At 39.7% G+C, this 12884-nt stretch overlaps 2 protein-coding genes across 4 annotated transcripts in view; one reads left to right on the top strand and one right to left on the bottom strand.

Annotated features, from left to right (window-relative positions):
- Positions 1 to 12884, top strand: part of LOC146478983 (TNF receptor-associated factor 2-like) — a 255231-nt gene that overhangs the window by 2030 nt on the left and 240317 nt on the right. The gene's annotated exons all lie outside the window — the stretch shown is intronic.
- Positions 1 to 12884, bottom strand: part of LOC146478999 (E3 ubiquitin-protein ligase rnf213-alpha-like) — a 73064-nt gene that overhangs the window by 57698 nt on the left and 2482 nt on the right. For all 3 annotated transcript variants that reach the window (XR_014864980.1, XM_085111200.1, XM_085111201.1), the window contains exons 2-11: positions 11510 to 11856; positions 11049 to 11128; positions 9775 to 10554; positions 9432 to 9634; positions 8878 to 9158; positions 7644 to 7909; positions 6599 to 6826; positions 5494 to 5695; positions 4782 to 4840; positions 3892 to 4228 (exon numbers count right to left, since the gene is read on the bottom strand). Coding sequence is in view for 2 of the 3 variants with exons in the window: in XM_085111200.1 (XP_084967326.1) it covers positions 3892 to 4228; positions 4782 to 4840; positions 5494 to 5695; positions 6599 to 6826; positions 7644 to 7909; positions 8878 to 9158; positions 9432 to 9634; positions 9775 to 10554; positions 11049 to 11128; positions 11510 to 11856 (2783 nt within the window). In the remaining variant the exon portion in view is untranslated. The remainder of the gene's footprint in view (positions 1 to 3891; positions 4229 to 4781; positions 4841 to 5493; positions 5696 to 6598; positions 6827 to 7643; positions 7910 to 8877; positions 9159 to 9431; positions 9635 to 9774; positions 10555 to 11048; positions 11129 to 11509; positions 11857 to 12884) is intronic.

Raw genomic sequence — 12884 nt, 5'->3', positions numbered from 1 at the left:
TAGACCGTATTCGTATTCTCGGTATTGAACTGGAACTAGCTTGCACACGAGGCTCTTGCGGGGGAATCTTTTCACATGCAAATAGTTTCTAATATATTCCCCCGCAAGAGCCTCCAATGCAAGCTCGACCCAATTCAATGCCAAAAATACGAATATGGCCTATTAGCACGTTCTGATTCAACATTAAACAAAGTTCAAAAAACATCCCAGGAGGGCTCCAAAGCTACTAAATAGATTCTATTTGGCCGTGCGTGCTGAACAGTTGACGTCACAAGCTCGTGGGGTCGCATCCTGCTATGAAGAAGGGAAGGCGCTATGAAGACAGTTTGTAATGATTACATACCAAGTTCTTAACTATGAGCTTAGAACCAATGTGACTAGGTGACCGGGTTGACATTCTCGGTTGTGGAAAAACCTCCAATTGAGGGAACACTTCTAGAAGGGACACTGGATGCATGCTCACATGTATCCTCAACTTGAGCCTCGGAAGTCGTTGTTAACTCTTGAAATGCTTGTGAAACAACATCTCATGTGTGTACCCAACAATTGGGTTATATTGTTTGTTTATTTGCTTTTTTTTATTGCATTTAGGTGATATTTGTTTTTAAATATAACTATTCATTACATAGCTGGTAAATTCGTGTAATCAAATTCAATTGCACGCGCCTCGCGCGAGAAAAAAAAATTCTCCGTGAGTGACTTCGGCATTTTGCATTCAAAAGTAGGGAAAACTTCAGGAAAAAGTTTAACTACAGATGGCAGCAAGCAAACCAGACGCCTACTTTTTCTTTGGAATTACAGTTTTTAACTCCCAAAAAATACCTAAAGAAAAGCAAAACAGAGAACAAGCAAGGCCCGTGTCATCGTGTCTCGCAAAACTATTAATTTTCAGACGTCAATTTCGCTTTCTCAGAGGGAAAACACACCTTTTCGAAACAATAAACTGAAAAGAAAAACTGCTAAGGAATACTCAACAGTTTCAACAGCGGAAATCCGATAATTACTGTCAATCCAGGTCACGCGTGAACAGTATTTCCAAGAATGAAATGAACATTCGAATTTCTCTTTGTAATGTCCGACGTGTGAATGGAATGTTGGACATTTCTCTGGAAATCGTTCCGAAAAAGACGCATTAACTGAAAAAAAAAAAAAAAAAAAAGATTTAAAGTACTTGGGAAACAATTGCTATTCTTGAAATATTCAATTTTACAATGTAGAGAAAAATTCATAGCTTAATACCGTCGATAAGCTAGGGAAATTTATACAAGAAACTCTGAAATCTCGTTGGCGATTTTTAAAACTGACATGTAAATTTCAAAACTCCGTTCAAATTTCAAAAATATCGTTCACGCGTGACCTGGGTCGACCGTAACGTCGAAAAAATTGTGCTTCAAGGACATATTGGCGTTTTATCCAGCCGACGAGCAAGCGGACATGTCAGATCATTGTTAATTTATAAACCACGGACTTTCTTGGTAATGTTCGAGTACTTGTGGGAATCCAATTCACAAGAGATAACTTTGCATAATTTTTGAAAACCGTGCTCCGCACGGTTCGATAAATTCACTTCAAAACGGACTTGCAGTTCCTTCAAATCGCTTGCGCGTTTATCGTCTCGGATTAAAAATTGTACGCCTTTGCTTCTTAGAAAAAAGATATATCTGAATAAATTTTTCATTTAGGAAATCTTCAGTTGTCTGTTTTCTTTTTATTTTCATTAATGAAACGCGACAACTGCGTAAATCTTGCGTAAACAGAGACATGTTCTCGCGAGCGGAAAGAATTCTCTCATGTAACGCGAACATCAAATTTTCAGGTTTTTTTTTTTTGGAAAATTTTAAATTGGCAACCAGTGTGTTTTATTCGAAAACTAGAAACGAGAACTATTTTTCACCAAAGAGGTGTTGCTTTTTTTACCCTGAAAGATGTGTATTTTTGCTGTACATGGGGTTGTTCATTACAACTTTACACATTGGGTGAATGCTTGGAAAACCTCTGGTCAACCTAGAATCAACGGGTTAAACTACCGCGTTGAAAATGTTATAAAACAATTGGTTCATGAGTCAGCTGAGTGTCCATCGAGATGGATGAAGTTTGGGGAGCACTCAAGAAGCTAGCGTGCTCTCCAAACTTCCCGCGTGCTTCATATCTCGCACGCTGACGCATGAACCAGTCGTTAATTAAAAAATATAACCTGGTGACGTTCGCAAAGAGTCTTAACATGGGACTTAAAATGGGCAATTAACTACTGAATAGAACGTGACACTTGCTTGAGATTTGACATTCAAGACAATATTATACGGAGGCATTTATTTAAATAGCACTGGTGATTTTTACATGAATTCTCGATTTGCTTTTTGGAACGGGTGGGAAATCACTGACCAAGTGACATCTCATCCTTTTTTCTTTAATCGCACTAGCGGGTACACCCCGTGACGCTTAAATGACGTACAGACCCAAAGCCTTTGGGAAAGATGGAAGGTAACCGCTGATTATGTGGCGTTACATGACTGATTTAAATAACTTATTGTGTACCTTTCTGTTAAAACTAGCACAGCCTGTTGTATACCTGCCAGCTGAATGACTAAATATTTGACCTATAGCTCACTAACTTTCGCGTTAAATGGCTCACTGAAGAACTATATCGCTTCTCGATTGTCTGATGGAACTTGAGTTTCAAACGGCATGCTTTGCGCGCGTTTGTTGTTGCTTTGGGATCGATGTTAGTGGCGGTTTATATGCGAGATGATGGCAGGAAAGATTGCAGGAAGATTAGCTGCAAAGGGCTAACTATTACGGGCGTGTCAGTTAGCTCATGTTTCTTGGTGTATGAATGATTTGAATGCTTGAATTTGATCGGTATCGTGACGCTGTTGATCACCAACGCGATGAACTCTGGAAGCCGAGCTACAGGAAGCCTACAATTCAAGGACGTGGAACGACTTAGGCTTCCGACTTTCTGTGCGTAATATGAAACATAAGTCGGTTTGACTTTGTTGATATTATTATTACGGTACCAAAGTCTTCAAACTGTGCCCACACACTTACTATAATAAGCAGACTTCAGTAAACCCGTGCTGCGTCAGTGGTGGGGAGTAGAAACGAATGTTTGGTTTAGCAACAGAGTTGATAACTAAAGGCAAGTTAGCCACTGTAAAGAGATTCGAGTGCTGACGTTTCGACCGTTAACTCTTCGTCAAAGCGAATCAAGGAATTGCGGGTTGTACGTCAGATATTTATATAGCTATAGTAAGCAGTGGAGCTACCCTTTGGTGAGTGCATGGTAATGTGAAATGAATGAAAAGCATACGTTGATTGTGTGGGGATTATAAGTGTCGATTTAGAAGATGAATATTCGTTCTAAAACTTTGTGGGTTCAGTTCTCTGCGTTACCATGATGAAGAGAACTGCCACCGACTGTCATGTGTTTGTAAGAGTGGTTAGGCAGATCAAAATGTCGCGTAAACTCGCTGTTGCTGAATTTTGAGTATCCAGGTGTAGTTAAGGCTTTTTTGGTGCTACACTGGCCATGAACAGATATTTTCAAGTAAGTCTTTTATAAGAACGACTGGTCATTCTTTCTTGCTCTTCCACACGGCTTCTTCGTGGCCGCCATGGCGAAAATGTGGGGTTTACCTCGATGCAAGAACCTGGTGTTTCTTATGTTAAAGGTTATTGTTTTCCTTCCCTGTACTGTTTTGATGTTTTTACGTCAGATGTGAGTTTTACAGGCTCTTACACTAAGATGGAGCCAAAATCTGTGTATTTCTTATTAAAAATTACCAAACACGTAATAAACATACAACAAAATAGCCTCGTTATGGAGAATCATTAACTAAATTCACTGCATAACACTCCATTCCGTCGAAAGAAACAATTTAATATATGTACCTGAAGCTCTTCATGTCGGCCATTTTCCAATCCATAGAGCACGTTTCCGCTTAATTGGTGTTCCAAGAAATCACGTAAAGATCGGAAAGCTCTAAGGAAGATTTCTTGGCACTTTTCGACTTTACTTTGAGTTTCTTTGGAAGCTTTTGAGTCGGAGCCACCTAAAGAAGAATGGCGTTTGGCAAACGTGATGCTTTTACCCAATAGGTGAAAAATATCGGAAAGAACCAGGCTTCTCCCTTGGATGGCCGATCCATGCGATGTGAGAAGATGATGTAAAAGCTCCGAGGCCGCCTGAACTAGGGATGTCAGTGCCTCATACTGAAACTCCTCCGCCCTAAAAAAAAAGGATGGCTAAATTTGTAGCTGACTGAAGTACACGAATTATATTTCTTATTCGATTAATTCATTCTAATTTTTATACATGTAGGGTATTTATTTATGGCAATTGGAATGAAAACGCTTCGCACAATAACAAAAACGCTATCGGCCCAGCATAGTCACACAAATACAATCACACGGAACATGTAAGATTCATGGTGTGACACGGAAGCGGACAAAACTTTTGTTACAGCAATTTGTGAAATATCTAGCTCAGAGAAATTTGCTTCAAGTCTCGCTAAATCAGCTGAGAAGAGCGGTACCTACTGAACGGTGGGTGTGCTTTAGACTGACATCTGTTGTTACGTGAAACGAATTAACGTCGAAAACTTTTCACTTTCCCGCTGTCTTTTCACCGAAAGCATGCACAGGTAAAGTCAACTAAATGATGTGGTACTTTTAAAAGACAGCGCCTCTCTGACTGTGGACCATCATTAGATTAGTACATACATCGCATAGTGAAAGTATTTCAACTGATCTTAAGGATATCATTCCTCTGATTTTCTCACCTGTCAAATTCGTCAATATCGTCATACATTTCTACTATGCAACGTCCAAGAGCAGTCCACTGATGAAATAAATAAATAAATAAATAAATAAATATTTAAATTAATAAATAAATAAATTGACATATATTCACTTACTGACGTGCTGCATAAATACATAGATAAATAAATAAATTGGTTAGTTATTACACTGTAATTAGTGATTTATCTCAACTAAATTTAAGTGATTCCCACTCTAGGAAACAGATTTACGACATTTTTACGTCCCGTTCATGTTACCTATATCCCACTTCGCTGGGGTATATTTATCATTCACAAAAGATGTATGTGCGTTAGATTAGTTAACTTAACAAGTCTCTTCAGTGCACTTTTTGACGAGTTTAGTGGCATATCAGTGGCAGCCCCAAACGACTGGCTACTGCCTAAGGTTAGTTCAGCATGGATCAAGTAAAATTATTTCCCAGATAAATGATGGATTACACTCAGGTTAAGCCACTGGTGTTCCGATAACACCACAACACAAGTATTAAACTCCCGAATTAGCTCGGCCTTCAAATCGGCGTTTTAAAGCTCAACATCGTCGCCGTAATTTAGTACGGTTTGTAGCTGTATAATTTTCATGCATTATGCTGCCCTATCGTCATCACTGTCACAACTCTACAACTCTATGGGTAACGTCTTTATCTTTTCAATAGTATTTTTATCAGCACCTTACCTCTTCTTTAGACAAATAAGGGGTGTCTCTTTCAACCACAACTCGCGTGAGCGTCCAGCACACTTCATGCAATGCAAATATATTCTTTTGCAACTTAGCGATGTCACAGATCGGAAGTGTCAGCAGAAAGGTTCTTTTGAATAAAGGATCAATCTCAAACATGGGAGAAAGCTGACGAAGAAAATGAGCTGGCGAACTGTTGCTGAAATAGTAAAACACTCGCTATAAATGTCATTTCTATCAACCACCGGTATGGTCATAAAAATGCTTACATTTGAAATACTTTTTGTTTAAATTTGGTAATTTTAATTATATTATAGGATTTTAGTGATCTATTTATTTAAAATATAAAACTTTGAAGAGCCCCAAGTAGAACGAAATGCCCAAAGCTAGGCTTTTGGGAATTTCAGTTTGGAGACGAGCAAGTGCACCCGTATTCTCCGAAGTTTATCTTTGTAAACACAGGTGTTACGATATAATTGTAATGTGGAAGGACTGAGCCCAGAAGAAAACGAAAATAAATTAGTGTAGCCTACCTCTTGGATTCGTGAAAACGTACCTAACACATCCAAATATATCAGCAGCGGAACTGTTTTAAGTAGGTAGCCGTCACTTCATCGACTTGCGCTTTTGGTAAAAAACAGGTCACCCTACATGACCAGTTTTGAGAGTGGCTCTGTAAACTTTTACAACTCTCTTCATTGCGGACACCCTCACGGCCGCAAGTTGGTGTCCTCAATAGCGAGAGTCCGTAATAGCGGGAATTTTTTTCAGTCAAACGTCTGAAATTTATTTTTGCCGGGGATTTAGCTATTGTCCGTATTATCGGGGTGTACGTAATAGCGACGTGTCCGCAAGGCGAGAGTTGACTCTGGTTTAGCGCGATCGGTGAACTGAATTTCCATGTTTAATGTTGCATGGTTTAGCCAGGCTTCTGCTACTGACCAGGACACAAGTTTTCCCTTGGAAGTAAATACGATTCCCTTACTGAAGCTTACTTTTGACCTGTGTGGCGAAGAAATCATGTACGCTTCATTATAATCTAGCCACTTTTGACTACCTTCCGTTTCGAGTAGTTGAATATGGTTTAACTAAAGAATGCTACCTGAGATGTTCAACCCGTCGTCGAACACCCTTGAAATTCATGTCTTCCGTTCCCCACCACGAATTATCTTTAACTGAAGTGGGTGCTGCAGGAAGAGCGTCAGAGGAGAATGGTTTGGCTGTCCCCGTAAGGAAGTGAAGCAATGGAACCGCAAATAGCCAGTGTACGATTTCAGGGCGATTGTTGATGACATAATCAAAAAGCTGGAATAAGCAGTTGGCCAACGTGCTGTAAAATTAAGGAAACTTAGATTCAAACTTATCATTTATGAACAGTTGATGTTCAGTTTGATAGAAGAGGACTAATTCAACGAATTTCAAGTCACTCGCTGAGTTAGTGAGTCAATAAGCTGGCCAACCAATCGGACAGTGAGGTATCACACCGTGAAGTTCAGTTTGTCGCGATATGTCAGTTAGCCTGATACATTATACGCCACAACTGCTTCCTTATTAGCCCTCGCTACGCTGGTTAGTTTCCTGACTTTACCCTGCAGAGAAAGTGGGGGCCTTTGTAAAACAACAAGCTATGTTATAGTCGTAAATGAAGAGTAAACAGAAGACTGTACATAGAGTTTCCTGCGCTGTTCTTGGGCTGGGTGCTCTGAAGAACTCGACGATTGCGAATTCTGTCACCTCAGGAATTGTCATGCAAATCCATCCAATGATGTAGTACAATATATGTGAGACATGGTATACTGGTTCCACAGCTCTTGAGATGTGTTGCGCGAAGATGATGCAGAACACAGATTGTAATTGGCTAATAATGAAGTTCATAATTTTTTTCTGTAATAACTCTCTTAGGAGGGGCAATTAACTTTGATTGTTCTGTGTCCCCTTCAAAGAGGGGTAAAGTAAAATCCCCTTCCTTACCCGGGTTCCCCCCCTCACAGAATGGTTGATGGTAGATGTCTTTAAGCATAAAAGTAAGGATTTGTCCCGGACCAAAATAAATCTCCAAAATCCGCAAACAAAAGGGGCCTGGGGTATTGCCGGGCTTTTTTTTTCTCGAGTGAAATTATGATCAATAACAAGATATGGTGTCTCACCTTAGATATTCCATTTTCGGAAAGTGGCTCTTAATAGCTTCAAACCCATCACACATTTTTCGCTCAGAATTGCCATTTAAGCAGAGACACTCTAAAAGACCTTTGACGTCGATATCACTAAGAGATTTCATTTGATGACAAACAACAAGGGATGCAATGACTGAAGAAGTAATCAATCGCCTGATTTGACAATCTTCGTCTTCGTCCTGGCTTCTTAGGATTTGTACATTCCGGTTCAACCTCGGAAAGAGGTATTCATAAAGTACCTTAAAAGGTAGACATGTTACATATATTAAATTTAGTTAACCTTAATTCATGATACACAGCGCAGTATGTCTCTTGTATATCTTAAAACGTGAGTAGTTGTACAGTCTAAAGTGGGTTTCCTCATGGCCTCATGGCAATAGACGGGTCATGGAAATTTGCTCATAGGGGTAGTGTCAACGTATGCCGATAGATAGCCTACAATATTGGCAATATTTGTTTGCTATGTTTTGTCACGAAAGCCGCATTGTCATGTGTTTCATATTTTGGTAAAAACGGGGTTATTATATGAAGAAAATGACTCCAAAAGGTGGTCTGATGAACGAGGTCTTCAAATACGAAAACGAGCGAGTTTTTGTTCGGGCCACGTACTGAATAAAGTGGTGGTCATATCTCGGGGTTCCACAGTAATGAAATCACAATTGTTTGACAGTAGTTCTAACAAGAAAATGTCAACATGCACGATGCTCAGTTTCTGAAAGGGAACAATAAAAAAGTATTCATTCAAATACAAATGAAACCTGTTTCAAGAAAGGCTTACACTTGACCTGGGTTGCTCATACAGCCCCGAATAGTCTATTCTTCCAAATCAGAAACAGTGGGCACCGGTCGCCATACTGACGGCCTAACGAGTGAAGAAGCCGGTGTCGCAGAAATGGCTGACAAAATAAGTCGTTTCCTGCCTTAACAATGAAACGGCCAAACGGTTGAATTGTGCAGGCATTGGATATAACAGTTTGTACACGCACTCCTCCATTCTATTGAAGTCATTTTTTTCCCCGGGATAATCAAAACCTTGGTAGGCAGATGTTTTCGTAGATTTCACGAAAACCATTTAAAGATGTTTTCTGAGAAAAACGGAAATGGTAACTTATTGGGTGCAAAACAGCAATCAGAAATTATAAATATCTTTCCGACATTCCTACAAGGTTACAGAAGGTCCATAACAAAAACGTCTTGTAGTACAAACCTCCGTGGCATTGAATCCCCACGGGATGCGAAGAAAATGATAACCTCCATCCTCGACCACAGCATTTGACATGCAGTACACTACTCCGTTAATTTCTGTCAAGGCAGCATGAGCTTTCATATGGTCCCTTCCCTCTACAAGTGAGATCTTGTCCCATTCGGGAAGCATAACCAGCATTGCCAATCTTCGGCCTTCTGCAGGATCTTGAACGACGGTTCCCCAAAGTGAATCCCAAAATCCGGGTTGACTAAAGATGGCATCGTCATACTGATGCCATGTGGCTATAAGAATGAAAAGATAAAAAAAATTAACCCTTGCTTAAAATCCTTTTGCGAAATAAGTTTCTCCTTGTTTTACGTCAATAGCGCCAATAGTATGGTTCAAACGAGTTGAAGACAAGGCAAATACTGTCATCATAATTGTTGCAAAGCAATCCCTTTTTCCGTTAGCCTTTCTTAAGGTTATGATCTGTTTCTATCTTAAATATCTAGATGTTGTGCTTAAAATTTACGCTGTATTACAGACGTTTAGTTGCAGTCTGTCAATGCACCTACCATTGCTTTTAACTGACTTCTCGGGAATGTTAAGAGAGCGGTTCACATGGGCAGACACGTTAGGTTTGACTCCAATGAGACACTCCCAAAGATCCTTGCCTTGGGACCGTACGACGACGTACTTGTATGCAATCTTCTGTTTGGCTTCTTGAAGATTTAGCTTGGCTTCACCTTCCAGCAAATAATAACCATTTGGAACCGTTCTAAAAAGAGATTTGAAGGTTAGAAATTTGAGGTGTCATATAGCTTTAGAAGATGAAAGTCGAATAATAAAGCGGAAGAGAATAACCTTCGTAACAACGAGTGAAATATAATAAGTGCATTGAAAGAAATGCAAACCTACCTCACAACGCGCATCTGGAGTTGCTTCCCTGCTTTCCACGAAAAGGGTTTATCTCCACGCAGAACCACCTTATAACCTTGATTGAGGTTAACCGTAAAGGTTGGTGTTAGCAACGCATGAAAAATAACAGTAACACAGTTCTGCCCTCCTGTACCACTCCCGTGATGTAATGCCCCTTGTGCAGTATCGCTATTGTTTTCAACAGTTTTTGGCGCTCCATTTGCTGGTCCGTCTCCATCATTCACAGGATGCTTTACTGAACTGCCATCATTAAATTTAAGCTCGCTTTGTTCCTTTCTCTCAATTGATGGTACATTACCAGCTGCATTTTCGCTTAGCAAGCCAGGATCACCATTGATGTGTGCGCCGTCTATTGTCTTAACAGGTGGTTGTATAAGAGCTTTGTTGCCAGGATTAGGTCGCGAGCTCACATCTATATGGGTTTCATCTCGTTGTGTACTTTCTTGAGTACTTCCCTGAGCAGCATCTCCTCTATTTTCAGCACCAACCGACGGCGTATCCTTCCCATCTTCATGAGGCTTTTGATCAGGAGTGACTTCCCCTGCGCAACCCTGTTGTACTACACCATTTACGTCACCTGTAGGTTGCTTTACCTTCGTCAGTTCCTCATTTTGTTGAGCTGTACCTGCAAATCCACCCTTGCTTTTCTCGTCATTTCTACAGGGAATTTGAGTTTTATCGTTGTTGATATTAGTTCCAGCTGGTGTGGTAGAAGAGTCGCAGACTTTAGGACCTGCCGAACTGTTTTCAGCAGACGCCCTAAGAGTGAATGCAAAATAAACTTTCAATTCTCATTGTGAGTTATTGACAATTCATTGCTCGGACCAACAGTCACCTTATGCTATCAACAATTTATTGCCATTTCATAACTAAATGACATTTTTGTCAATTTTTTGTTATTGCTTCTATTATTGAAAGTTGAGTAACAATATCAACGACGCGACAGTAACAATTGCACCAGTTGTTTCGCAATCACACTTCAGTCACCTCTTTCTATGATCAATAGACTAACAAACGATCTATCTCTCACAAGCACCTATGCCTGGGAAACAAGCAGTGGTTCCAGTGTTACTTTATCTACCAATTACTTAATGGTTAGTAGGTCAGTCAGTCGATCAGTTCATCCGTCCCTCCGTCATGATCAGTCAGAACGTTATTCAGTCAGTCAGTCAGTTATAGTCAGACAAATCCTATTACTTGCAAAATTAGGGACAGAAGAGCATGTATACTGCGTCAAAAAGTAAATAGCTCACGTCAGTTCTACGGCTGGTGTTTCCTCCTTCTGTACCCTTTCGTTTGGTTTCTTATCTTCAGTCCAAGATTTTTTCGGTATCTGAATTTAGAAGAAAATTGCAGTCGTCAATTCAATGTACTTTCTATAAAACAGCAGTGTAAGAAATAGTATCACAACAGGAATGAGATCTTATTTGGACTTTAGAAGCCATGAAACGCTGTAAAAATGAAAAACTCGGAGCGATGTTCACTCTTTTTAGTTTCATTTTATACCCCCTTCTTCGCTAGTCTTAAATTGTTCACGCTCAGTGATATGATGTGGCTAAATTAAAGATCGTTCTAACCGAAGTATGTTTCTTTGTGCACGTTAAAATTTCTTTAGCCAGAAAATAAGTTGCTTCCAAATCTGACGTTATACTGACTTTATCAAAGTTCCTTCCAAAACATTTAGACAAGATGAATTTGTTCTTGTAGTACGTACCTCAGACGTTCCAAGTGGTGGCATGCTTTCAGCAGTGGTCTCTCGTTTTAGCATATTCTCAGCATTTTGACCATGATTAATCTTCGCAAGAAGTGAGTCCGGGTCTGAACTTGCCGCTATCGTTTTTTCACTGGCTTTGCAACGACCGTCTGTCGAACGGATTTCTTCTTGCTTTTCCGAACACACCTTCGGGACTCTTTGGTCAGGTACCTGTTGACTTGGGTCTCCACCGGCATTTGTTTCTGGATCACTGATCACTTTATCACCTTCTTCAAATTCTTGTCTCTCATCGTCTCCAATGGGATTCGTCTTAGAAAACAGGCTGCTTTCGGTGGAAGGTTTGCCATCTGAAGAGTGAATTCGTATCTCCGTTAGATAAACCGACAATGAAATTTTGATTAAATTTCCAGTGTCCCTGATATCATTAATCTCACAAACTACAGTCCTTGCCAACAATGGTCTTTTCGGCTGAATCTGAAAGAAGGCAAATGTGACATGGGACAGAAAATTTCTTTAAATATTTTGCAAGTGGCTAAATCAAGTGAAACGCCTGAAAAATACAGTCTTTTGATCAACGGTAACAATGGTACTGCTGAGGAATAAGGACTGAATTTGATTAAAAAAAATTGACAAATAGACCATTTCCGAGTTGCTGTGAGCCTCATTATAAAAGCGAGGTTAAGTGCAAAGCTTTTCATATGAAAATTAGTTTTGTTTGCATATGAATGAAAACTAATTCTCATAATACAAAAAATTTGCACCTGGCCTCGCTTTCATAGTGAGGTCTAAAGCAACTCAGAAATGGCTTATTAGTGTGTTTGTTTCGAGTGCACGGGGGTGGGGATGGGATGGGGGTTGGCGGTGTTGAGAGTGCGTGACGAAAACGTTTTTTTTTTTTTAATGCTGGTGGCTACTCTGAAAGGCATAAAGTAAACTTTATAAGTCGTGTTAGCAAATGTGGGTATGTGTGGGAAGAATTGAACGCAAAAACAGCTTGGCAGAATGTACTATAAGAAAATTAATTTTGTGACAAATCGATATTACATGGATGACAGCAAGAATCGTAGCAATTGCATGCAACTGATGTCATAATTATAACTGGCCTCTATCAGATAAATATCTACCTTTTAAATTGACTGATGGCCTACATACAGTCTAAGTTTATTTCCTTCCAATATATAGTTAATCATGGTACCAGCTCTGGGATTGCTTATTCCTATTGTGAACATTCAACTGGCGTAATTTAAGACAGAAATTTTCCAACAGAATACCTTCCTATAACAGTTGCTTTAATATTACTATCTATAACTAATTTTCCCCACAATATCTTTGAAAATCACTACGATAATTCGCTCTTTATTATAGTTTCCTATAA

This window comes from Pavona decussata, unplaced genomic scaffold (genome assembly GCF_977016875.1).
Source record: "Pavona decussata unplaced genomic scaffold, jaPavDecu1.1 SCAFFOLD_61, whole genome shotgun sequence".
NCBI lineage: Eukaryota > Metazoa > Cnidaria > Anthozoa > Scleractinia > Agariciidae > Pavona > Pavona decussata.
This window is presented reverse-complemented; position numbering and strand designations above follow the sequence as displayed.